General features: G+C 36.5%; 2 protein-coding genes across 2 annotated transcripts; both read right to left on the reverse strand.

The window, feature by feature from the left end:
• Window positions 1-2,612: 2,612 nt before the first annotated feature.
• Window positions 2,613-4,635, reverse strand: LOC131073328 (cytochrome P450 750A1). Its single transcript, XM_058009738.2, has 2 exons — window positions 3,712-4,635; window positions 2,613-3,429 (listed from the first exon to the last, which is right to left on the reverse strand). The coding sequence occupies exons 1-2, from the start codon at window positions 4,627-4,629 to the stop codon at window positions 2,818-2,820; spliced, it is 1,530 nt and encodes a 509-aa protein (XP_057865721.2). The 5' UTR covers window positions 4,630-4,635; the 3' UTR covers window positions 2,613-2,817.
• Window positions 4,636-5,763: 1,128 nt separating this feature from the next.
• LOC131859108 (uncharacterized) lies at window positions 5,764-6,891 on the reverse strand. Its single transcript, XM_059212646.1, has 2 exons — window positions 6,591-6,891; window positions 5,764-6,533 (listed from the first exon to the last, which is right to left on the reverse strand). The coding sequence occupies exons 1-2, from the start codon at window positions 6,889-6,891 to the stop codon at window positions 5,764-5,766; spliced, it is 1,071 nt and encodes a 356-aa protein (XP_059068629.1).
• Between the last annotated feature and the right edge of the window lie 18,495 nt (window positions 6,892-25,386).

Raw genomic sequence — 25,386 nt, forward strand, 5'->3', positions numbered from 1 at the left:
CTACTATGCCAGATCTAGTACCGGTTTTAACTCTGCTTCATACATAAACCCTTAACCTATAATTCGCATAATAGGTCTGCCTTATTTCGCCTATCTACTTCCTTCATACAATCCTCAAAAATGTTCTACAATGATCTCATACATATATGAGTCATTATACAACTTCCCAAGTCGGCTTACAATGATTTTACAATAATTTACAAAATATATTATAAACAAAATTCCTATCGGCCTGGGTGCCAATATACTTCCTTTCACTGCCAGTGGTCTGTGTGCCGGTGTAGAGTCTATCCTTGCTAGTGCCAGTAAATTGTCTTGCCGGTGTCATAGGATTGTAAGGTTTCCATCAATGACAAAACCTTCAATCACCTACAATATCTCATTGGAGTGTGCATTTGCCAACAGACTAGAACCCTCAAGGTTAGCTTAAGGGCTCATATGAGTTGTTTTGGCTTATAGATCTCTTTATTTTTTTGCCGCTAGCTTCTAAATTCTACCAAAAAAAATTATTTTGAATCTGTTTCTATATTTGGGGATGTTTGTAGTTTTTTGGGTTTCTGTCTCTATATAAAAACCCCTATTAAAATGGGTCTTTTGCCGAGTGAGTATCAACCTCTGCTAGCTTTTTATTTTATTTTATGTCTTTTAGCTGGTAGTTAGTCTTGGTTAGTGGTCGAGGATGACTCTCTAGAACTCAATTAATTTCTCTTTTCTCTACTTATATTTTGTAAATGTCTATACTTTACCTTATTAATATATCTATCGACTTGCACTTTACCTTTTATTTTTTTTTAATATTTTGGGGAAATCACTACACTTTACACATCCATGTCTAACTGACATAATAAATTAAAATGTTACAATTATAAATATTATTATGCAAGGTGTACAATACCAATTTTCCAAACACTAAAGGTGAGAGGAAAGAGTGGCCTTACCCTTAGAATGAGGATGGAGGGCTTAGAACTCAAAGCATCGTTAGGGAAAGCCTTGATGAGATGACTAGTAGTGGAATAGTTCTAGCAAAATAGAGCCAAGTTTTATTATTTAATTGCTTATTACAATTTACATAGTCTTGAATCCAAAGAGATTGACGGGCAAATAATCTTGTGAGCTTATACACTGACAAAAAACCTAGGAAAAAAAAACCCGATTTTGGATATAGTGGCATCATCCATGGTGATAAAATGGCCCAAGGAGTTTGTTGTACTAGGCATAATCTCTTTATCGTAGAACTCAAAAGGTAGGCTTAGGAGTTGAAACCGAGTGGGAATAGTAGCTGAGAAACCTATTGATGGTTTGAAGCTATGACATCATTTGTAGAGATCCAAACTTTGATTAACAAAGAATCATAGACCAACATTAATAATTTTTAAATAATCTATAATGAGAGAGAAATAAAAAGTAGAACAAACCTTTCAAAAGCACTAAGAATGAGACAATGGCTTTGATGGTTCATTAAGAGACTACCCACTCCTTGACCACTTCAATGTTAGGATGCCTATTGAATAATATACCAACTAGGGCATTTTTCATTTTAGCCATTGACTTATCTAGAGCATGGTCCTTGTTAAACACCACCTTCATTAGAGAGTACAATCTAGATGCCTCTAGAGGGTTTATCCTAGCAAATATTAAAAAGATCTTTCGTAAGCATAGATGACACCAATTGACTAGCTCATCTTTGAGTAGACAAAGGGACAAAGGAGCACCCACTCAAAGAAATATTTCAAGAAGTTTAAATAGACAACACACTAACCAAATCTACAACAATATTTCTAACAAAACTTGAAAGCTTTTGTGCAATAGAAATTTCCCACCTACCATTTGCTAGACTCGTTTAAAAAATCCCCTCAAAATCTTATAGACTCTATAATCAAGGTGGATGATTAAAATAATGGATTAGACTAGGGGTATACAAATTTAACCATTAAATAATAAATAATACATAAGTAAGTTCTTTTTCTGCAAGTACCTATTATAAATTATTAGTGACCACTATTTAAAAATTTACATAGAGATTCAACTTCAGTACATCACCCTTTAAGAAAAACATCACTAATTGACTTGTATACATATACATAATATTTTTAATTAAAATCTAAATTATAAAATATCAACAATTTGAAATTTTATGTTCCAAATAACCTTATAATAACAAAGATGAACTTTTTAATAGTACAATATATACATGATAATTTTTTTACTCAAATATAATCTCTTGAATTTGAATCAAATGATGGTTCAGGTGACTAATATTTTACATTATTTTCTCATTATATATTAATGGACTGTATTGTGTGTACGACATTGCATTCCACATATATTCATGTAACCTATGTTTGTCTTGAAGAACAAATAATCACAAATTGTCTATATATGGATCAAAATGCACCTTTGATCATATATTTTATTTAGTTAAAAATAAAAAACTAATTGTATTCAGATTTTAAATTAATTAAAAAATATGGTCAAAGGTGCATTTTGATTCTACATGAATGTTGCCAAATAATCACAATAGATCTTCTAAAACAAATTATTATAGCAATGAAAAGTGATTTGAGAAATTTAGAGAATGCAAATTATATAAAATATATTTAATAGTAGTGTGAATACTTTTTGTGTGTACATAATTCCCTTAATTCCCTATCACAAATAGTATGGCTTGTTGCACAATCACTATCATAACTCTAAGAAAAGTTGTCATGATGCCTAAATTATTACAGACAAATACTTAATGCAATATGTATGATGCTTACATATATGCATCACTTGAGGTAATGTTTGTACTAGCAGTATACAATCTTATATAATAAATTAGGGACATGAGAGCAACCTTAATGAAGGAACAACGAGAATATCAAATTTTCGAGCTAAGGAGACTCCAATGCGTTCCATCATGTCTAATTCCCCTTCCACTGTCCAATCAAAGCAATGTATTAGCTGACCTAGGGCAAGAGTTAGTGTGGCAAAGGCCATGTTAGCCCCAGGGCATCCCCTCCTTCCTGCCCCGAATGGAAGAACATCAAAAAAGTCCTTCCCTTTGATAAAATCAATATCTCTACCCATAAATCTTTCAGGCCTGAATTCTAGTGGATCCTTCCACAGTGCGGGATCTCTTCCTAGAGCCCAAGTACTAATAAAAGTTCTGCTTCTCTTAGGAATGAAGTAGCCATTAACAGTACAATCTTTTGTTGACTCGTGTGGGAGTAGCAATGGTACTGGCGGATATAATCTTAACGTCTCTTTCACCACACAAAAAAGATATTCCATGCCTTGTAGATCACTCTCTTGTACTGCCCTCTCTCTACCTACTACGGCTTCAATTTCTGCTTGCAATTTCTTGCCCACACTAGGACTTTGGATGAGTGCACTTATCGCCCATTCTAACGTAGTGGTTGATGTTTCCACTCCAGCTACAAAGATGTCCTATAAAAAGTTAAATATTAAAAAAATATACAGCATCGTGGATTTTAATGTTGAAAGGTACTCTATAATGATAGTAAGAAATGGAATGTAATTTTTTTTAAATTAATTATAAAAAACTCTTATTAATAAAGAGATGCATTCTACAATGATGTAAAGGATGAAGTGTAATGGCTTGACCATGCTAAACTCCATGCTAAACTCCATAGATAAATATATTTAAGATAAATATGATAGCTTATATAAAGTAAGTAGAGAGGCAACACTATGAGAAATGGCACATACCAAGACAACGGCCTTAACGTGTTCATCTGTGATTGTGATGGAATCAGCAGCCTGCATCTCCAAAAGCGCATCAATGATGTCCTTGGAATAGACCTCCCCTACGCTTGAGCTTGCCCTCTGCCTGTGCTGTTCTATTATTTTTGACATCAGTTGGTCGAAAGACTTGTGCACTTTCTTCATGCGCCGCTTTACACCTTGCAAATCCAGCCAGTCCAGCCAAGGAATAAAGTCACCAATATTGAAAATTGCCGCAGTGGTTGTGGCCTCCATTAACATTTTCTTGACTTCCTCGCCATTGTTATCGAAACGCTGATCGCCACAAAGGAGTCTCAACACTTGTGACTGTACAAGGGATGACAGTATCTGGCTTAGATTGACTGCAACTGTGCCCTCTCGGCTCTTCTCCCACACTGAGCGAATGGCAAAACACACCTCTTCCTCACGTAGTTCTCTCATGGACGAGATTTTTTTGGCATTCAACAATTCCACCATGCAGAGTTTCTTCATCTGCCTCAAATAAGGTCCGTAAGGAGTGAACACCACATCCATAAAGTTATAAAACATGTACTTTGCCGTAGCGGTGTACGGTCTGCTGGCAAAAATTAGGTCTTGAGTTTTCAAAACTTCTTTTGCCATCTCAGGAGAAGAAATCACAATTGCAGTAACAGAACCCAACTTCAACGATGCAATGGGTCCATATTTCTTAGCAATATCATGAAAGGTACGGTGGGCAAGCTCTCCCATCTGCAGGAGATTTCCCACGATAGGCCACGGAAATGGGCCAGGAGGCAATCTTCTTCTCTGCCTACTAAATATGTAGAAAATCAACAACACCATGAGAATTGTAATAGCCATGGTAGTTGGAGCTTGATCTACCACAGCAAATAAACTTGAAAGCAACATAGGAAAAGACATCATGAAAATGTTCACTAGTTCGCTATGCTGTATTGAGCCTCAGGCCACGCCTCATTTATAGGTTTCAAGATCTACGAGTCTTTAGTCCAGAACAGAATACTCATGCTGATCAACGCACGCGAAGTTTGAATGATATTTCATTCGCACACTTTTCAATGGGTGTCAATTCATCTTTCACTATTGGTCAATGTCTAGTTTTGATCTTTGGGTATCCATGACCGTGATGTTTAACTAGAACGTGGCTACTCCTAAACATATAGCTGTCCACCTGTCAATTGGTTCAATTTCATAAATAGAAATCTATTTTTGATTTTTGTCAAGAGTATAATGTTCAAATAAAGTGAGGCTCTTCTTTTTCAATTGTTCATCCATCAATTGTTCAAAATTCATCTTTGATTATTGGTCAATATTTTTAGATTTGATCTTTGTCTATTTTTCGATAGGCTATTGAAGATTGTGATGTTTAAATAGAGTGATATTCTCCTTGTAAAGATTTAAAATGAGCATAAAAACGATAACAAAAACAGAATAAAGAAAAACAAAAGACAACAAACAATTTATCGTGATTCGGCAAATATGCTTATGTCCACACTCAAAGCAAGGAATACTCTTATTAATCGTTATCAATCCAATACACACAGTACATAGACTACACACATATATTTATACATTCATATTCAGGTATGAATCAAAGAGTGTGGAGAAGTCGAATGGTCATATGACCGTTGGGCTTCACATCCTAACAATCTCTTCCGTGAAAACCAACCCACACAGTCATGCACTGTGACACCTTGTTTACATTTCAAAGCTCACATTACAACCAATTTGCAAGATTTTAACTTCGCGAACTCTTGTTCACATACGCTTCAAATCAACCTTTTCCAAATCAAAGCAGAGTTAAAAACTCTATCAGGCACAAACTCACCCATTATGCCAAAAACAAAAACACCACTTTGTCCCAGTTTAAAATACATTTCTTCATCACCATCACCTGAGCTCTCCCTCTCCCGTGAGCTCTCCCATGGCAGAACATCGTAAAACCTGTCATTGTCGAAAACTCCAGAATAATTCCCTGGAGGCACCAAATCATTGCATTGATTAAGTAACACCTTGGACGACATCTCGTAGAATACTCTACTAAATCAACATCTTGTCCAAACCAACTGGCCTCAGAGACGTAATGATTGCAATCACTTGGCATGCTGTTACATTTTTGCACAGAACCATTACACTCTTGAAATCCTTATTACTATTGTCAGGCGAAACGGTTGGGGCACCGAACCAGCCAAAATTACCATTGTCGGGTTCTAATACCCAACCATAAAACTCCCTATTCCAAAATTCAAATGTATCCCCTTTAGAAAAATCCCTTAAATCCTTTGCTTTGTATTGTTCGGCGTCACGCACCATTTTGTCGATATATTCTTCGCTAAGACGGCCCTTGTCATTAGGAATGGTGATTTTGTTCTTCACTCTCGCAGTCTTGTCCTCCGCAGAAACGTTCAGAATGTCATTCACATCTATGTCGAATGTGACATTGATTTGTGGGACGCCTCGAGGAGCGAGAGGAATGCCGCTTAACTCGAATTTTCCTAGCAGATTGTTGTCTTTTGTTCTTGCACGCTCTCCTTCATATACCTGGATAAGCACTTCTGGCTGGTTGTCGGAGTAAGTCGAAAAGATATGTTCCTTCTTAGTGGGAATTGTGATGTTACAGGGAATCAAGACAGTCATGATGCCTCCAGTTGTCTCGAGGTCGACACTAAAGGGTGTGACATCCAGCAACAACAAGTCCTTCCCTTTCTGGTCGCCTTTTCCAGTTAAAATAGTAGCCTGTACAACTGCACCATAGGCCACAACCTCATCTAGGTTTATGCTCTTGCACAACTCCTTTCCATCAAAGAAAACTTGCAGTAGTTACTGCACTTCGGGAATTCGATTCGCCATTGTTCGAGCATCCAAACAGATGTTTACCGAGTTGAGAACCCCCCTGACCATGGATACTGCGAATTGCATTCTGTTCATGGCTCGAATTTTGGGCGCCACGATGAAGACCGCATCCCTACGAGAGATATTGCAAGAAGAGAGAGCAGAGGCCAGGTTCGAGAGCGCCCAGGCAACCTTTGTTTCGAGTTCTACCAAAACACATGGAGAGAAGTGTTCACAGTGTGCCTCGCCATCAGCCCTATCGCAGTCACACAAGAAACTCATCTCGATTGCGTGTTTGGAGGTGAGCTTATGTGAAACGAATTCGTCATTGAGCATCGACGAATTGTTCCCGATTTCCACTAGGTCTACGACGATCGTTGGCACCTATGCCATCATCACTCGCAACAGGGAATTCACGATGTTCGTGTCTGTGTTTCATGGCTCGAATTTCAAGTAGTCATCTTTCACGTCTGTGATTTTCACGCTTGGTAAGTGCTGATATGACATCTCCATCTTCTCTACTACCTCTGTGCTTAGCTCTCTGCTCCCTCAGCTCTCTTTTTTTTGCCACTCTGCGGTAAATTGCTTCCTTGTATCGCTTTCCTTGGCATCATCACCGTCATCCTCTGCTGCTGCCACTATGTGGCGCTTCGCTTTCCTTTCGTGAGATAAAAATATCTTCCCCTCTCTGTAACCATCTTCAAACTTTCTTCCATGGGTATAGCTATCGTCTACGTTGTTCGCATAAGTGCACATCAAAAAATTCTTCAAGGTATTATTCTGCGAATCTAGCGTGCTCTCCTCTATCTGCAACGATTAATTTACCTCCTTCACACAGCTCTCCTCAATCTTAGGCTACTCATTATACATGTGAACACTATCATCAACATCCATCCAATCAGGTTGGTGAACCATATCTCCTTTCTCTGTCTGTGATTCTTTAAATCGCTTGTAGTGATGCCCACTATCCTCGGCTCCTATCAATGGACGTTTCTGCTTCAAGCCAGAAAAATATCTTTTATCTTGCACTTCTTCATCCAAGTCCATAGGCTTATCTGTGCAAAGGTTGTCATCATCATCATGGGAGTGCTTCTTTATTTTTGCCAAGGCCATGCCATCTCTAGAGTTCTTTGAAGCCACAATTTCTCCTAGGCTTCCTTGATCTGCTACCTCACTCCAATCTGCACCCTCCTCATCCTGGGAGTCAACAACAGATTCAACTTGGATCTTCGATGGCATACACCCTTCCTCCCACAATCTCTTGAGTTCATCCTTTTCAACAACAACCTCTTTTCCAACATATTTCTGGTCAAAAATTCTAGTGTCTATACAGGGACTATCTTCAACTCCAAACGACGTATCACAATGTTCAACCTTCACCACACAAATACAAACAACTTCCCGGCCATTAACAGTTTGGCCAATAAGTGCCAAAGTTGTCTCAAGAGGAGAGAAAATGAGAATCCCAACATCCTTCTCTTTTGTTGGATTCTTGTCTTCAACTGAGTTCCCCTCTTTCTTCTAGCCATCGCACCAATGTATGCAATGCTTAAAGCGTAGTTTTACATGGAATGTAAAACTACCATAGAAGTTATAAATTTTACCTTCTCCTTCTTTTTTCATCTCTACTCAAGCCAACATGGCTATGATACCAATTGTAAATATTTAAAACGAGCAGCAAAACGATAACAAAAATAGAATTAAAAAAAAAAACAAGAGACAACACATGATATATCATGGTTCGGAAAATAAGCCTACATCCACACTCATAGTAGGGAATACTCTTATTAATCATTATCAACCCAATACACACAATACATAGACTACACACATATATTTATATATTCATATTCAGGTATGAATGAAAGAGTCTGGAGAAGTCGAATGGTCATGTAACCGTTGGGCTTCACATCCTAACACTCCTTAACCATACAACTATTCAAACGTACATTTATCAATTGGTCAAAATTCATCTTTCACCATTGATCAAAATCTACTTTTGATCTCTAGCTATTCTTAGACATGTTAGTCAAGAACACGATGTTTAAATCAAGTGAGACTGTCCTTCATAATTAGTGTCCAAATGAATGTGTGAATCAACATTTGAACATATAGTTAGCCTCTCATATGTTCCATATAAAAAACCAATGCATATACATCTATGCCACTATCACAAATGATAAATAATTGATTTCATACAACAACAAAAAGTAAACTTTTAATATCTAATATTAAGAAAAGATATTTAACCAAAATAAATAATTCTCTGGGATGTCATGGCCTATCTATAATAGTGGCAATATATAGTATTTACATGGCGGAATGGTATGCTATTCACTAGCAACTATTTGTTAAAGCTATATTTAATTAGTGTGGTTCATTACATTGCAAGTCATAATAAAGAGTATTACAAAGAAATTTGCTAGAATGATATGAAGGTTTGTGCCTTTTATATGGTTCGATTTTGTCTACAAGATTTATTTATGAATAGGAAGAGTGACTAATATGGATTCTTCGCTTTAATTTTATTGCAAGATTTTTTATTTTGTATTCTATTTTGTTATCAAAATATTTACTTTAATTTATATATTTCATGTCAAATTAGAATATTATTTACTGATTCCTTGGTGCAATCCCTTATCCATAATTCATGATATAAAAGTGAAAGAAAATTGAATTACATCGATGCACTTAAACATCATAGCATATTAGTACAATATGTTTCATCCTCCTGCCTATTTGTTTTTTTCAATTTTTTTTTCAATTATTACATGTTTATGTTTCTTTGATAAGTTTTACACTAATTATATTTAATATCTAATATAAAATGAAATTATATTTAACCCCCCCTCCCCATGGCTCAAATGGTATGCTATTCACTAGCAACTATTTGTTGAAATTATATTTTATTCAAATGTTACATTATATTGCAAATCATAATAAAGAGTATTACAAAGAAATTTTCTAAAATGATATGAAGTTTGTGCCTTTTATATGGTTTGATTTTGTCTACAAGATTTATATGTGAATAGGAAGAGTGCCTAATATTTATTCTTCACTTTAATTTTATATCTAAATTTTGTATTTTCTATTCCATATGTTATCAATATATTTACATTAATTTATATCTTTATTGTCAAATTATAATATTATTTAATGATTCCTTGGTGCAATCCCTTATCCATAATTCATGAAATAAAATTGAAAGAATATTACACTACCTTGATGCACTTAAGCATCATAGTATCTTATTAGAATATGTTTCATGGCCTTGTCTATTTTTTTTTTGTTTTACAAGAATTTAATTTAAAAAATTAGATGTTCTTTTCAATTATTACATGTTCATACTTCTTTGGTAAGCTTTTTACTAATTATGTTTTAAAACTCTACGCAAGATAAGGGATGAACAATAGTTTATAAAATATTAATTTTCTTGACTTTCAAATGAACTTATATTCACCTTAGATGCCTTCTATCATTGGTACTTAGACAAGAAACATTTATTTTCTCAACTATTGATATTTAATTTAGGTTATATTATTAAATTATCTTGATTTTTAATATTTACCAAATTTGCTTTTTAATGCTTCATATGTAATAATGAAGGATATAAAATAATATGAATTACAAAGTATACATAAATATGATCTTTGTAAATTGGGTTCATGTTGATTAAGCTCATTAAGGTAATTGTTTGATCATCAAAACCATAAAATGAGTTTGTGAAGAGGATGTTGAAATTGATTTATCATGTCACCTTATGAGTTTCTATTATGACTTATTATCTTTACTTTTAACTTAGATGATTATTGTTCACTTGATAATTATGGTGTTATAAACAATAATTTTTTAGTTGAAGGATGGCAGGAGCAGGTGGCGAGTGTGAGATTTTGCATGGCGGGAGTGATACAAGATTCCCGAGGGCTCAGGAGTAGCTTCAGACTGGGTGAATCCGGCATGGTGGTTGGCAGCAGGGCGGAGGGAGCGCTAAATGGAAGGCAACATCATGGAGCGATGAGACAAACAAAACTATCTTGGTGGAGGCAATTAGGGAAAGAGTTTGCAATGGATGGAGGGCCTACGACAATCTAGGTCGTGATATGTCAAGATATTTCAGGAGGTAGGAGTTTCCCCACTCGTACCACTAGAGACAATATCGACTGCAATGGGTGTTTAGGAATGGGCATTGGATATACTCAATCTACAAGGCTAGGAATGATTGGTAGCCGAGGCTAGTAAAGAACCAAAAAAAATTTGGGCCCCCTTGGGCTCATAATACGAATCGAAATAGACAATCCAACAAAAAGAATCCCACCAACATGTGGACTACCAATTCACAGGAATGGAAGGCAAAGGGCTTACAAAGAGGGCAAAATGGGTGGTTCGGGAAAATGTCGATACCCAAAGTGAAAGTGGTGCACAACTCGAGATCAGATCGCTTCAATGCTGGACCTTCAAAGGGTCTATCGGAACAAAGCAGGGAGTCTAATTCTAATGGGAATAATCCGCCCTAGGCACCAAAGCAAAAATTGGTAAGGATCCTCTGAATTCCTGGTCAATAGCTATTATAAATGATGTTGTGATGCAAAATAAAGAGTTCATGGAAAAAGTAGGGTTTTTTATCTTATGGGGGGGATTTAGCTGGAAGAGTTGGGAGCTAATCAACAATTGGTGTAAGGAGCAATGGGGTGTGAATACATTGTGTAAACCTGTCACAAATGGTTTTTACTTTGTTACCTTGGCGTTGATGGAAGACAAGAAGAGAGCTCTTAGTTCTAACCCTCTTTTCAAGGATGGGGCTCAGATGCATATTTTTGACTGGATACCAGGATTCAATTACAAGATTGTGAGTGTCCCTGAAACAACAGTATGGTCCCACATCTATAATCTACCATCAAATTTTTAAGGTGATGGAGTTCTGAAAAGTATAGGTAGTAAACCAAGCAATTTCTCGTACTTGGATAATCCTCTAGAAGATAAGACAATGGGAACTTATTGAAGGCTATGTGTGAGTATTCCCCTAGAGGCAAAGATCCCATCAGAAATTGAATTAATGTCAGAGGTGGGCAATTGGACGCAGTTGATTGATAGGGAGGAAAAAATGAATTTATGTCCACATTGCAGATCGCTGATCCACAACCTGGTCGGCTAGGATTTCAAGATCTTTGCTGATGAAGATCATAGAATTGAATAATTCTTTCTTGGCAGTGTAAAGGAGAAGTCAAGTGGGGCCTCACTCATAGAAATGGAGAAAGAATTGATAGACCAAATCTGTCCAGAGAAGGTTGATTAGGTAGTTGGAAATTTGGTGTTGGTAGATGTAGTCCCTAAGAAATCTAGGGACATCCTCCCTGAAGACTTAGAGGGCACACAGATTAGTACGGAGCCACTAGCTCATCCAATTGGCATTGTGGAAATTGAACTAAATATGCTAGAGCTTGAGAAAAAGGCCACAGAGCCTCTGTAGGAAGTTTGGAATGGGTCAAAACATCTGGTTCTGTCAAAATCCCTCTACCTACTTAGGTGAATTGCTTGGAGAATAAGATAGTTCAGCCCATGAAGAGCATTCAGGTTAATGACATAGAGTCACCTAATCTAGGGTCAGGTGAGAGGCAGAGTGGTGAGAACCCAATTGTAAATGAGAAATTTGAAGAAGAGCTGAGTGCAAACTCTGACATGGATGACAACTTCGAATAATTTCAGGCTGGAATCCTAGAAGAAAGGGGTTTAGACAAAATTCAATCTTCATTGAAAATTCCCAAATTCAAGTAAAGAAAGAAAAGGTGTAATGCCCACCAAAAATACCTTAGAGAAATAAAACAAACTAACATACTAATAGAGATAATTTTATTTTTTTAAACATCATCTTGTGCAGCACATAACATCATCTACTCAATATGAGGATATCATCCATTAACATAATATACACTTACTCATCATGATCATATATCATAAACCATAAACTATTTACACAACCAGAATTAAACACAACATACATCACTACCATCTCCCTAGGGCATCTCAACGTCATTACTTATGACATCACTACAAGCAATTATTATCATGATCACTACTACTATCTAATGCAACCTAATACCATAATCACCTATTCCTTTTATGCATATACGTATGATCATTTACTAATGTAACACATTATATCCATTACCATTTATTCTTTCCATGCAACATAAGAAAGATCATTTACTAACCACCTATCATGAAATGCAATCCATTACATTGTTAACTAATCCATTCCAATTAGGTTCATTTTAGAGCACCAATACCAAATATTCCTAATTCCCTTTATACATTCAAATTATAACATGATCATATACTTCCCACATCATGATTTACTTAATAGCAATATGATCTATCCACATTTCTAATTCCTTCATAGAATACACATAATACAAAATGCACAACCATAATTCTATTATAAAATACCCTAAGATACATCCATATTTATCCTCCTACTAGAGACATAACCTCATCCCATATCAAATAATGTGATCTAGTCCATTACCTTAAGGTTAACCATTCATCCTATCATCTACCTATCCACATTTGTATTCTAGAGATATCCATTCACCAAAAACAGTACAACTCTTCCATTAAGAACAATCATTTAATGCCATCATAAATATTACATACATATTGAATATCCATTTACATCAAAAGCATTACAATGACTTCAACCGTCACAATCTATTGCAATACACAATGATCTCAATCTACTACAAGTCCTATTGCTTACAACCACAAGTTACAAGATACATTAAAATACATGTCAATGTTTTCTTTCACAAATCATAATCCAGTCCTAAGATAACATCTACCATTACATACATATATCTAATATATCAAGAGCATTACTCTTCTACTACATAATACATTTACAACATTTACATGATATATACATTAAAAGTGCCATAAAATCAAATACATCTATTTGCTACAATATTCATCCATAAGCCATCATGATAGAAGATTCCACATCCACACATGAGGAATCCAGTGAAAACATCCCAATGGAACCAGGCATCAACCACCCGACCATGTGGAACCAAAGGTACTACCCCGCATGCGAGGAGATGACACAAGGTCCCAACACACACTATAGACCTAAGCTAACAGCTAATAACAAAAGAGACTCAACAACTCAAGCACTACAAATACATATTTGTGCATAAATCACAAGACAACCACAAATATAAACCCCCAGAGACGTACCAACGAATCAAGATAAAAGTGCAAATCAAAGAAGGACACATGTTGGAGTGGAGTGTCATCACATGCTATCCTTCAAACATAAAAGAACTTCTCTAAAAAGACTAATCTCAATAGACATATGGAGCCATCTCAACCTATGATAGAATCAAGGGAGATTGACTTGCCATCACAATTCCCTTCCCAAGCTTATCCTAAAACATCCTCCCTAGGATCAAGTCTTGGGGTTCACAAATATTAGTTATCTTTATTAGATGAATCCTAATTACCCAACCCATCTACTTAATTATTAATTCTATCAATTATTTACAATAAGGAAAACTTACAATGTACCCTGGTGGTCTAGAATCTAAGCATCCTTACAAGGAACCTCTTAGTAGCCTATCTCTCATGACCTCAGTCATTACATGAAAGATGAATCCCCTTAACATGTTTCCAAAACAACAATAACAACAAGGAGACTCAAAGCAACATCCAAAAGAATCCATAACAACACATAAAAAGACATAGCAATCAATATCAATCAATAGCCTCAATGCAAGATAGTGAATCAAAAGCCATCTCATGGGCAATCAAAATCTACCATAAACAAAAAGTAATCCTCAACAACAAGGCTTATCAACTTGCTGGAAAATAATTAATAAAATAAACCTCACAACATTAATTACCAGCGTGTTGGAGAAGCATAAAACCTCCATGACAAGGCATATCCACTCATTGGAGTATAAAATCGCAATAAAACATCAAATCAGATAGAATTCAATGCTAGTAAACATCAAAAGACCTCAACATAAGCCTCTAGTACAAAGATAGAATGGAAAATTTCCAACACAAAATCCCAATATGAGAAAATACAGAAATACAATAGATTAGCGCATTTGATATGCAGAGTAGTGCATTTGCACTATTCTGCAGTACATATGAAATATCTGACAGTGCATATGAAACATGAAATGGTGGATATAACAAATGGTTGAGCACATATGAACACCAAAATAATGCATATGTTCGATAGAAAAATGCATACAATAAATACAGAAACACATACAATCAATTAAATAGTGCATATGACAAAACAAATACCGCATATGATAAACTTAGAAAAATTCACACGGAAAGCCAAAATTATGACTTCAAATATTAAATCTCATAAAATCATCGAAGTCCCAAAGTCAAACATAGAAGAGACACCTAGAATAACTCAAATAAACAAAACATCAATACATGGACTAACATGAAAGATTCACAAAACAAAGCTCCATGACTTTCCAGTAAACTTCACACATAATAATTCATAGAGAATGCAATAGACCCCCATAACACTCCCAAAAACTCCGATTCCATAAGAAACTCACCAGACAAGAATAAAACCCAGATTCCAAATAAAATACCAGACACAAGAAGCCAAATCGTAGAACCAAAAATCTCATTGCCGACAATTCATGACAAATGGCGAAATTCCCAAATATTAATTCCCAATAGTATAGTCAAAACTTTATAATATAAATTCATATGAGATAATTTCAAACCCCAACTATATAAACTATACAAATATTATTTTCCCAAGCCCAGAAGACAATCTTTTCTGCAGACACGAAAAAGACAAGAAATAAAATTAAATTCAAAGGTAAGATCCTTCAACCTAAAAAATTGAAGTGATGGAAAGAGAAATATGAAGAAGCGCAACAATCCAAAACCAAAATCCAAGCTCCAAGCTTTCAACCAAAATTACCAGCAAGCCATGTAAATTCTTTAGATGGTAACTCGACAAAATGCACAAGCTGTCATTTAAATAGAAAATCATTTAAAACAAATCCTCAAAACCGGCCAATGAAAATAATCCAAAACCCAATTAATCTTACCTACCCATCCTTATATAATATTTTATTTTTCCAATACATATTTAAACAATAATGATAAACGATAGGTAAGAAATATAATAAAGCTTATTTACCAAGTAACAAGACAATATTAATAAAATAATATGTTTTATTCACCATATGAATCAATAATAACCATGCCCAATTAAATAAAAAAATATAAAATAACCAAATACTATAAAATAAATAAATAAGTAAATAGAAGCCATCAATAAAATATTAAAGGACTGTTAAATAATAAATAAACAATAATTAAACAATAAATATCAAATAAACAATAAACCAATACTTACCAATTAAACAATAAATAGACCAAATAATAATTAATCAAATTAAACTATAATAATAATCCGCCAATTAATTTAATCATCAATAAACTATATAAATCAAACGTTAATTAATTAAATAAATAACCACATACTCACAACCCATCAAAATACTGCAACTCCCTGAATTCTTTCAACAAGAGAGAAAATGCTTATTCTATTTCCCCAGCTTGTTGTCCAATTTTCCCTTAATCCATAACCACATCTCCTTAAGACAAGGCCTAAGAGAGAAGGGTATGCCCAAATATCTAACTTGCTTGGAGGGGCCTCCCCATCGATAGTTATACTTATTAAGCCAAATGGGAGGTGCCTCATCCCAACCAAGAAGAGTGGATTTGGTCATAAAATATCTTGGCCCCTAAAGCCTCATAGAAAATATTAAGCTTAAGCATTAAGGATTTCATATTGGCGTCATCAAGTTCAAGAAAGAGGGTTGTATCATCTACAAATTAGATATTTATTAGATCCACTTTGTTAGGAAGAGAAATGCATTTGATCGTCATTGAAAGGGAATATTCTCTAAGTAGATAGTATATGGCATCCAAGGAAATAACAAACAGGACATGCGTTAGTGGGCATCCTTGCCTTATGGGTCTCTCCATCTTAAGCACTTCAGTCTGAGAGCCATTAACCTCAACATGTGTAGAGGCATCATTAAGAAAAACCTTAACCATTCTAAAAAAATTATTCAAAAAAACCAAAAGTTCCAACATTATAATTAGGAATCTCCACTCAACTCGATCATATGCCTTCTCAAAATCAAGGAGAACCATGGCTACATTCTGGTTGGTTTATTTTTCCCAATTCATGGCTTCCCAACTTGTAATGAGGTTCTCAAGGATATACCTACCTCTAATGAATCCATTCTATATATTGCTCAAAAAGTTAGGAAGAATATCCACAAGTCTAAGGGCAATAATCTTAGCATGAATTTTCTAGGAAACATTCAATAGAGTAATTGGTCTCCAATTTTTAATAAGTGATTTATTTCCATCTTTGGGGAGAAGTTTAAAAACCCCTTTATTAATATTAGCACCTAAAGGTCCTCTAGTCAAAGCTTCCTCATAGATTTGCAACAAGTCCATGTTGACCCAATCTTTAGTTTATTTATAAAACTCAATAGGTAATCCAACAAAGCTCAGGCCTTATCATTGTTTAGGGTAATAAGGGCCTTGTGAACTTCCTCAATGGAGATAGGTTTCTTGAGAAAATCAGCCACTTTCTTAGAGACTTTCTTTGGATAAGAACCTTACCCTTATTTCTAGCAGATATGCTAGATGGATAATTTCCTTCAGAGGTGAACAACTTTTCATGGTAGAGTAACTCTACTATCTAGGAATTATTACCATCTTCCTTGATCCTATAAGTTATTTCCTTGTACTACTTCTATCTCAACATGTTGAAGATAAACTTAGATCTTTTATCACCTTGCTGCAACCAATAAATTCTAGACCTCACTTTCATACTTTGTATCTTATTCTATTGAATGCCTCTCAGTATGTCTAGGTGTGAGACAGAGAGCACAAAATCCCAAAATTGGTAGGGATCATATTGGTTTTGGGATTCCGTTGTATGGAGATTATCTACTAAATCCTTTTCTAGTTTTCTACCATCCTTGGCTTTCTTTTTGCTAACTATTTGTAGAAGGATCTTCCAACTCTCTATAGTTAAATAGTTCCATTTATCAATAGTAGAAGGGGTGTGAGACTCCCACCTATTGATTTCCCTAATCATGTAGATGGCACAACTGATATGTTGATCCCCCAATAAAGTGGTATTAAGAATAAATTTCTCTTCCCTCTTAGGAGATGGATCAAAATTTCCTTTTAGATTAATCTGTGCAAGAATCACATGATGATCAGAGAGGGTGAAAGAGAATACCTTCACCAAAATACCCTTATCATGTTGTTTGAAGGAGAAGAAATCTTTGATTGCATATAACCTATCCAGCCTATAGTAGATCCTCTTTCGCTCTTGCTGGAAATTACAACATATAAACCAAATATCCCCATATTCTTTCCTTAGACCTTCTAAAGGATCAAATAGTCTCAACTTATTCTTGATCCGGGCCTAATGCAGTTTCTCCCCATCCTTCCATTCTATGTTAAGGCCTCCAATTTTTTCTTCTGGGTGCTCGATCATATTAAAGTCCCCTCCAAAGATCTAGGGAAGATCTGGAAGAGTGTTTATCTAGTGATTTCATAAAATTTCATAATATTGATAAACTAATATATTAACTATTTTAACACTTGTTTAGATGAGCCAATATTGACATAGTGTGATGATTAAATTATAATGCTGGGATTCTTGCATTCAAGGTCCAAAATCCATTGAAATGTTATTGTTAAATGAATTTCGTTAGAATCTTATTGTTAGATCTTTATATTATAAATGAGGTCTTTGCAACTCTGATTAACAAATTTTTAACACTCTCGAAAAAAACACATTCTCCTAATAGAAAACATTTACCCCTATCACAGCACACGCTTTGCTATAGTCAATACTGGAATCGTAACTCTCTAAAACTTGAATACTTGTCGAACACAATGAATCTAAATTACTTGAATGCTGGAATCGTAACTCTATAAATACTAGCTAGTGCCCAGCCCATGTGTGTTTACACACCACTTCTCTCAAGTTTTCTTATTAAGAAAATCACTCGCTTCAAGCTTCCAGGTACACAAACATAAAAAATCTAAAGCATGAGAATTGTTAGGGCTTTGATCTCGAAGTTTATTTGACTACTTCTATTGCAGTGGTTTCATGTTGGTTTCTTATTTAATTCAAATTCAAAACATCGCTTTGATTTCTCAGTTTATTCAGCGAAGAGTTAGTGAAAGGTGAATCTCTAAAACTACAGCACTACGATTTGTAAAGGCTCTGATCTCGATGATAATTTGACTAGCATAAGTTTATTTTAATCTAGTCTTTACACATTTTTTACTATCATAACACATAATTTGCTATAGTCAATACTTAAATACTATACATATGTTTCATCAAAGAAATTCAATACTATACATAATTGTATATCTGATTTTAAAATACTAAGTAGCAGGGAAAACTTTAAGAAACCCCCCTAGACAAGGTGTAAAAACTAGGCGAAAGTTGTATAGTTCCGAGGAAAATTTTAATTTTACTGGCAAATTTTTGTGGTTTACGAAGAAAAATAATAATCTCCATTAGCGAATTAGCTGTGATCGCTCAAAGTTTGTGAAAAATCCTGGTGAATTGTAATGGTTTTAAAACCCCAAAATATTTGCATGGGTGAATTGTAATGTTTTTTAAAACCAGAAAAATATTTGCATTGGCAATTTCAACCTATTTTCAAACCATTAAAAAAAATATTGGCGATTTCAACCTATTTTCAAACCATAAAAATAAAATATTGGCGATTTCAACCTATTTTCAAACCATAAAAATAAACTATTGGCGATTTCAAGATATTAACATTTAGTCATTAAAACACATGGTACACAGTCGTCAACTCTCTGCCTAGAAGACTGTCCATTAGAAAATCTTGTGACCGAGCGACAAGCCCTTACGACTCTCTCTATCTCCAACTCACAAGCTGAAAATGTTAAGCCTTCGTAACCTCGAGATATAGCGACTGAGGGAAACTGAAATGCCACTCGCTAATTCTCGACCACAAAATTTTAATTCCTCATCACCGCAGCGACTTGGAGATAGTGGTAACTTTAACCCTTGTCGCATACTCACCAACATAAAAATATTTATCTCTTAACCGCTAGCACTTCACTCGCAAGCTCGCAGCTTGATCAGGTCTTCAGACATTTAACTTCGCGAGCTAGCGATAACCATTAAAACCTAACCACAAATTGTATAGTCGCTAGCTCGTGACCTAAAAATGCTAACATTAAACAAACATGAGAGCTAGCGACAACTATATGAAATGAGTTGCTCGCTAACTCTCACAGCTACAATGTATGACATCAGACCAAATCGAGACCTCGCGACCAAAGCAATTTCACTAACAATCTCCAGCTCGGTAAAATAAAATGCTAACACCCAAAAAGCTAGAGACCTCACGATGTAAACCCAAACCAACTTGTCGCTAGCTCACAGCTTGATCACATCTTCAGACATTTTACCTCATGAGCTGGCGATAACTATAAAACTTAACCATAAATTATTTGGTTGCTTGCTCGCAACCTAAAATTTTTAAGGCTTGGATGATGACTCATTCCTAAGGGACTAGTTTGAAGGTTTCTCCTGAGTGAAGGTTGATTAGACAAGCGAGGACGATGATTTCAGAGGCATAAAAGGATTGGATAGTGTTATCACTATTTAAAAGAAGGGGTTTGCCTTTCCCATGAGTTGGCTAAAATTCTGAATTTTTGAATTAATCCTGCTTTCAGTTGGTTCAGCTCTCCGTTAGGTCTTAGGGCTTTTAGGGTTTTAATTTCAAAATTCTCCTTTTGCTTTGCAAAATATTGAAAACCCCTGGTTTCTAATTCCTCGTTACTTTATCCACTTAAGTAATGGGTCTCGGATTCGTGAGAAGTGTTCCCCCTTGTCTTTTGCCTAGGCGGTCATGTGAACTAATCGCAAAAAAATTAGGCCTTATGTATATTCCTCCTAAAGTTGTCGGACCCAGTAAGTAGTGTGCATCTCGCGGATGGATCTATGGCTTTCGCTATTTCGCTAGGCGAAGTTGCGTGTGGTTTAAAACCAGCGAAGTTGCGAAAATGACATGGCATGCCAAATGGACAGTTTAGCTGGTCAAAGAGGCGAGTAGAATGGTGGCACGCGGCATAAGCTACAACAGTCAGCAAGTTGGGATTAAAGGTTAAGAGGCAGGTCCTAGAAGAGAGTCAGGTCGCAGGATAGGGGATGACCTGGCAGATACAAGTGTTAAGAATTAATTGGAGTCTATTTGGATGGTTAAGTGCCAAGCAACTAGAAAATGATCTAATGGCCCGCGTGATTTCGCAAGGGTAAGACACTTGTGCTTTATACCCTACGAAATAGTGAAAGTAAGAGAGGACCATCCATGTGTCGTGATAAATGGTAACGTGTCCATGGACACATGGTTTTAAAAGAAGCCGTGGGCCTGCCAAGGTGGAACCGGCGGTATAAAAGAAAGACACGCGGCCGACGTTGAGTTGAATACGAAAAGTCTTTCAAAGCCAGTGGTCGAGTGCCACGTGGTAGCACGTAGTCAATAAAGAAGCGGGACCCAGTGCGGAGCCAAGGCTGTTAGTGTAATAGCCGATCAAGTTTCTTTTGATCAGACGGTTCGTGCTATTTCGCAAGACAAAATGGTTCATGGTTTAAGACTAGTGAAATGGTGAAATGATGTGGCATTCCAAGCGGATGGTCCGGCTAGTCCTGAAGGCGAGTAAGATGATGGCATGTGGCAGAAAATGCAACAGTCAGCGAGGCGGGTCCGAGAGTTTCAAAGAAGGTGGGTCCTAGAAAAGAAATATACCACGAGATAAAGGTATTCTGACAGATACAGGTGGTGAAAATAGAGAGGAACTTGATATTTTTCTCTCGGCAAATCAAAGATCGACATGTCAGCTTGAAAGATGACTAGATGCCAGGTGTTCAGAGTTAAGTTAGAGGGCCCACGTTTGTAGGTAAACGTTTAGAGTGTAAAGATTGATCAACTCCCATTTGATCGGACGGCCCGCGTTATTTTGTGAAGGTGAAGTGCTCGCATTTTAACCCCTGCGAAATGGCGAAAAGGTTTTTCGTTCTTAAAGGCAAAGAGAACATGAAGTGTAAAAGATGATCAAGTATGGTTTGATCTAACAGCTGGCGCTATTTCACGCTTGTAAGATGCCTGAAGGATATGCTCAGTGAAATGGCGAAAGTAAAGGAGATTCATCTCGATGCTAGGCTAAACGGTGACGTGTACATGAGCACGTGGCTTCCACAAAGATTGAGGGTGCCAAGGTGGAACCCGCAGTTTTAAAAGGGGGTATAACATGTGACTGACTCAGATTTAAACTTAATAAGTTTCCCGGGGCAAATGGTTAGGTGCCATGTGGTATCCGGTAACCAGAGGAGGAGCGGAGTAAGCAAGTCAGTATAAGAGTCTTCACTTAAAGGACAATCAAGTGTGGTTTGATTTGACGGTTGGCGCTATTTCGCAGCCTAAAGTTGAATGCAAATTAAGCTATGCGAAATAGCAAAAACCCATTAGCTGTCAGGTGAAGGTGCGATTAGTAAAAAAGCTAACTGTCCAGGTGAAGGTTAAAGGCCGTGCAATTTGGGTCCCATCTGACACCTAGCGTAATTTCGCAAAGGTAAGGTGCTCACTAGATAAAACTTGCGAAATGGCAAAAAGAAATAAGGCTCGGTGAAAAGGATAGAAGTACTAAGCCAGTGTAAAGACCGATCAACTCTCATTTGATCGGACGGTCGGCGTTATTTCGCGAAGTAAAGTTGCCAAGAAATTAAGTTTTGCGAAATAGCGAAAAGAGAAAATGCATGGGCGTTGTGACCCGTTGGAGCGAAAATTTTGAATTCTTTCATGAATTCAATTCTGAAGGGATGGCCAAGCATGTGGAATCAATGTCGGAGTTAAGAGCCCAGCCGCCATATATGATCTCATATCAATTAAATTGAGATATCATTCTGAAGAGCACTTATAAAGAAGCAGTTGCAGAGCAGACTTTATCAATTTCAAAGTTAATTCCTTTGAGTACAAGCAGGTTTCTCTATACTCTTGTTCAGCCATCATTTTTAATTGTGTGTGTTTTACTGAGGTTTTAATTTGTCATAGAACAATTGAGGGAGATTGTTCAATCGCTTGCTTAATTTTCTAAAAGAGATGGCACCTAAAAGGGAGTTCTCAGGAAAAGTCAATTATCACGAGAGGGCCATTTGTGATTATTTCCTTGAACAGTTGACATTGTCAACTAATGTGGCTTCCAAAATGAAAGAATTGGTGCCAAGAGCTTCTCGCCTGAAAAATAGGAGAGGGTTTATATGATAAGGGGAATTGGTTAAGAGACCCTCAAGTAGGGATGTCTAGGTTGGGATTATTCAAGGTTGGGTTCAGTATGAGAAATTCTCCAACCCCTCATAACAGTATATGGGAATTGGATGTTGGAAAGTTGGTGGTTCCCGGGGTTTTCTTTGATGCAGATCTTCTAACTTAGATTGCACATAGCTATGACCCAACTTCAAGGAGTGTTAAGGATATCGGTGGGAAGACCCTCATTGAAATTAAGAATGAGGAATTCAGGAATGCCTTTGGGTTAAGTGAATACACTAATTTTCTGGAGCCTATTGATTTTAAATCACTAGCTCAGGTGTATAATGCGCAAAGAAACCACCTAAGAAATGGGCCTCTCAAAGAATTCTTTTTGAAGATAGGCAGGTTGACTATTGTGGGACCTAATACTAAAGAGCCCTTTTCTCTAAATTTGTTTACCCTTAGGGCTAAAGGATTATACTGGTCACTCTACCAAATCCTAGGGGAAGATGCTGAAGCAAGTATGCCCACTCACTACATGTTGATGGCTGCTTAGATTTTGAATCCTTTTGTGGCAATAACTTTTGATTATGCTTCTTTTATAATTGATGCTATCCATAATGGATTGATAGGGATCAGGAACAGGAAAGTAGATAGGCCCTTCGGGTGGTACTCCCTTCTTATGCATTTGTTATTATTCAAAGGTGGTAACTATTTTGCAAGTGGGATGGACCTTGTAAAAGAGAAGTATGGAGAAAAGATGCCAGTGCAATTATGGAGCACAGTTCTGTCATGGGACAGAGAAGATGCAAGTTTTCTAAGGTTTGATAAATATTTTGCATCAAAAATTAGGACCCTTATCTGTTTGGAAAACCCAAGAGTCCCTAAGGTTCTTTTGGAATTCATTAGGCCACAAGAGTTTGCAGAGGACATAAAAATTGTTCACAATTGGGGTGATATTTACCTATACCTTGTTTCCACAGTTTTCAGAATATATGGTTTCATAGGTACCCCATTTTTGTTACCTTATCAGGTCCCTCTTAAAGTGGGAATTGCAGAGATTCTTAGGCAGATTGGTGTTGTGCAAGAGGCAGAATTAACAGGTAGAGGTAAGGGGACAATTTTCCCTACAATTACCGTGGCACACCAATTTGTGATAACCAAAGGAGGTTGGAAATATTTTGGAGATTTCCTCCAGCCATATCATTTATCAGTTGCAGTCTCTCGGTGTGTTGACCCCGAAGATTTCTTCAATGGTATGTTTAGGAAGAGGGTTGTATGCAAAGCTAAACCCCATCAATTTCAGTTCCCTAAAGACCTCATCAGGAATGAATTTGATTTAGATGAACAAGGGCTGAGAAAGGAAAAGTGGGTAGCCTATAAGAAGGCCTTAGATTTGGTGCACCAACTTGACATAAGCTATGACCCTTTGTCTAGCTTTCACCCCTTCGCAGAGAAGATGAAGTTTTTGATTCTTAGTTTTGAGGAGGTGATGCAAACACTAAAAGAAAAGAGGGAGGTTGTAATCAAAAATAACCCTGAGAAAGCAAGATTGATTTTGAATAGGGCTACATCTGCTAGGCCGATCCCTCCTAGTAATTATATGGTATATAAGAAGTCTAATTACAGTGTACTTATGCTTGCTTCAGGGGAGCCCTCTGCCTCTAAAGGTAAGAGGAAGATACACGATGTCATTGACATCCCTAGTAGCCCAAAGAAACAAAGAGTGGGAAAAGAGGTACAACCTGAAGAACCTTTGTACTCCCCATCTCAATCACCTGTCCATATAGGAGATGAACAGGCAGCAGCTGAGCAACTATTGCAGTTAAGCAATCTAGGGGAAATTGCCTACACCTATGATGAAGTAGAGGAAGGAATGCCAGAAGAGCCCTTAGCTGCTGAAATGAATATCACCACTAGTGAATTCAAAGGTCAAGAATGGGATCCTGAGATCAAGTGAGCCAGTGAAGATTTCTTAGCTGATGACAAGTTCATCACATCAGAATCATTCATGCAATTTTTGTGGAAGCAGAGCATTGATAAATACAATGCAAGGTGCGAGAAAAGGAAGGGTGAGCAGCCTCATAAAGACCCAGCTACAGTTGAGGAAGAAATAAAGCAAGAAATGGTTGAAGAATTCAAGACCATCACTCCTCAGCAAGGAAGAGACATGGTGGTGCAGGTTGGGATACTCATTCTCCCCGAATGGGATATAGCAGATGCTCTAGTCCTGGAAGCAATAAGAAAGGAGACTAAACCTATGGAGGGAGTCACTTTCAATAAAGACAATGCTGCATTAGTTATGTGGTCTTTGAAAAGAGATGAAAATAAGAAGAAAAAGGACACCTCAATGTCAAGTTACCTTGGGGGGATGATGGTGAAGAGGGTACAAAATACTGGGGTAGTGGAAGCTGCTAGCACTATACTAGAAACTCCAAAATTTAGTGTT

This window comes from Cryptomeria japonica, chromosome 10, assembly GCF_030272615.1.
Source record: "Cryptomeria japonica chromosome 10, Sugi_1.0, whole genome shotgun sequence".
In the NCBI taxonomy this organism is placed as follows: domain Eukaryota; kingdom Viridiplantae; phylum Streptophyta; class Pinopsida; order Cupressales; family Cupressaceae; genus Cryptomeria; species Cryptomeria japonica.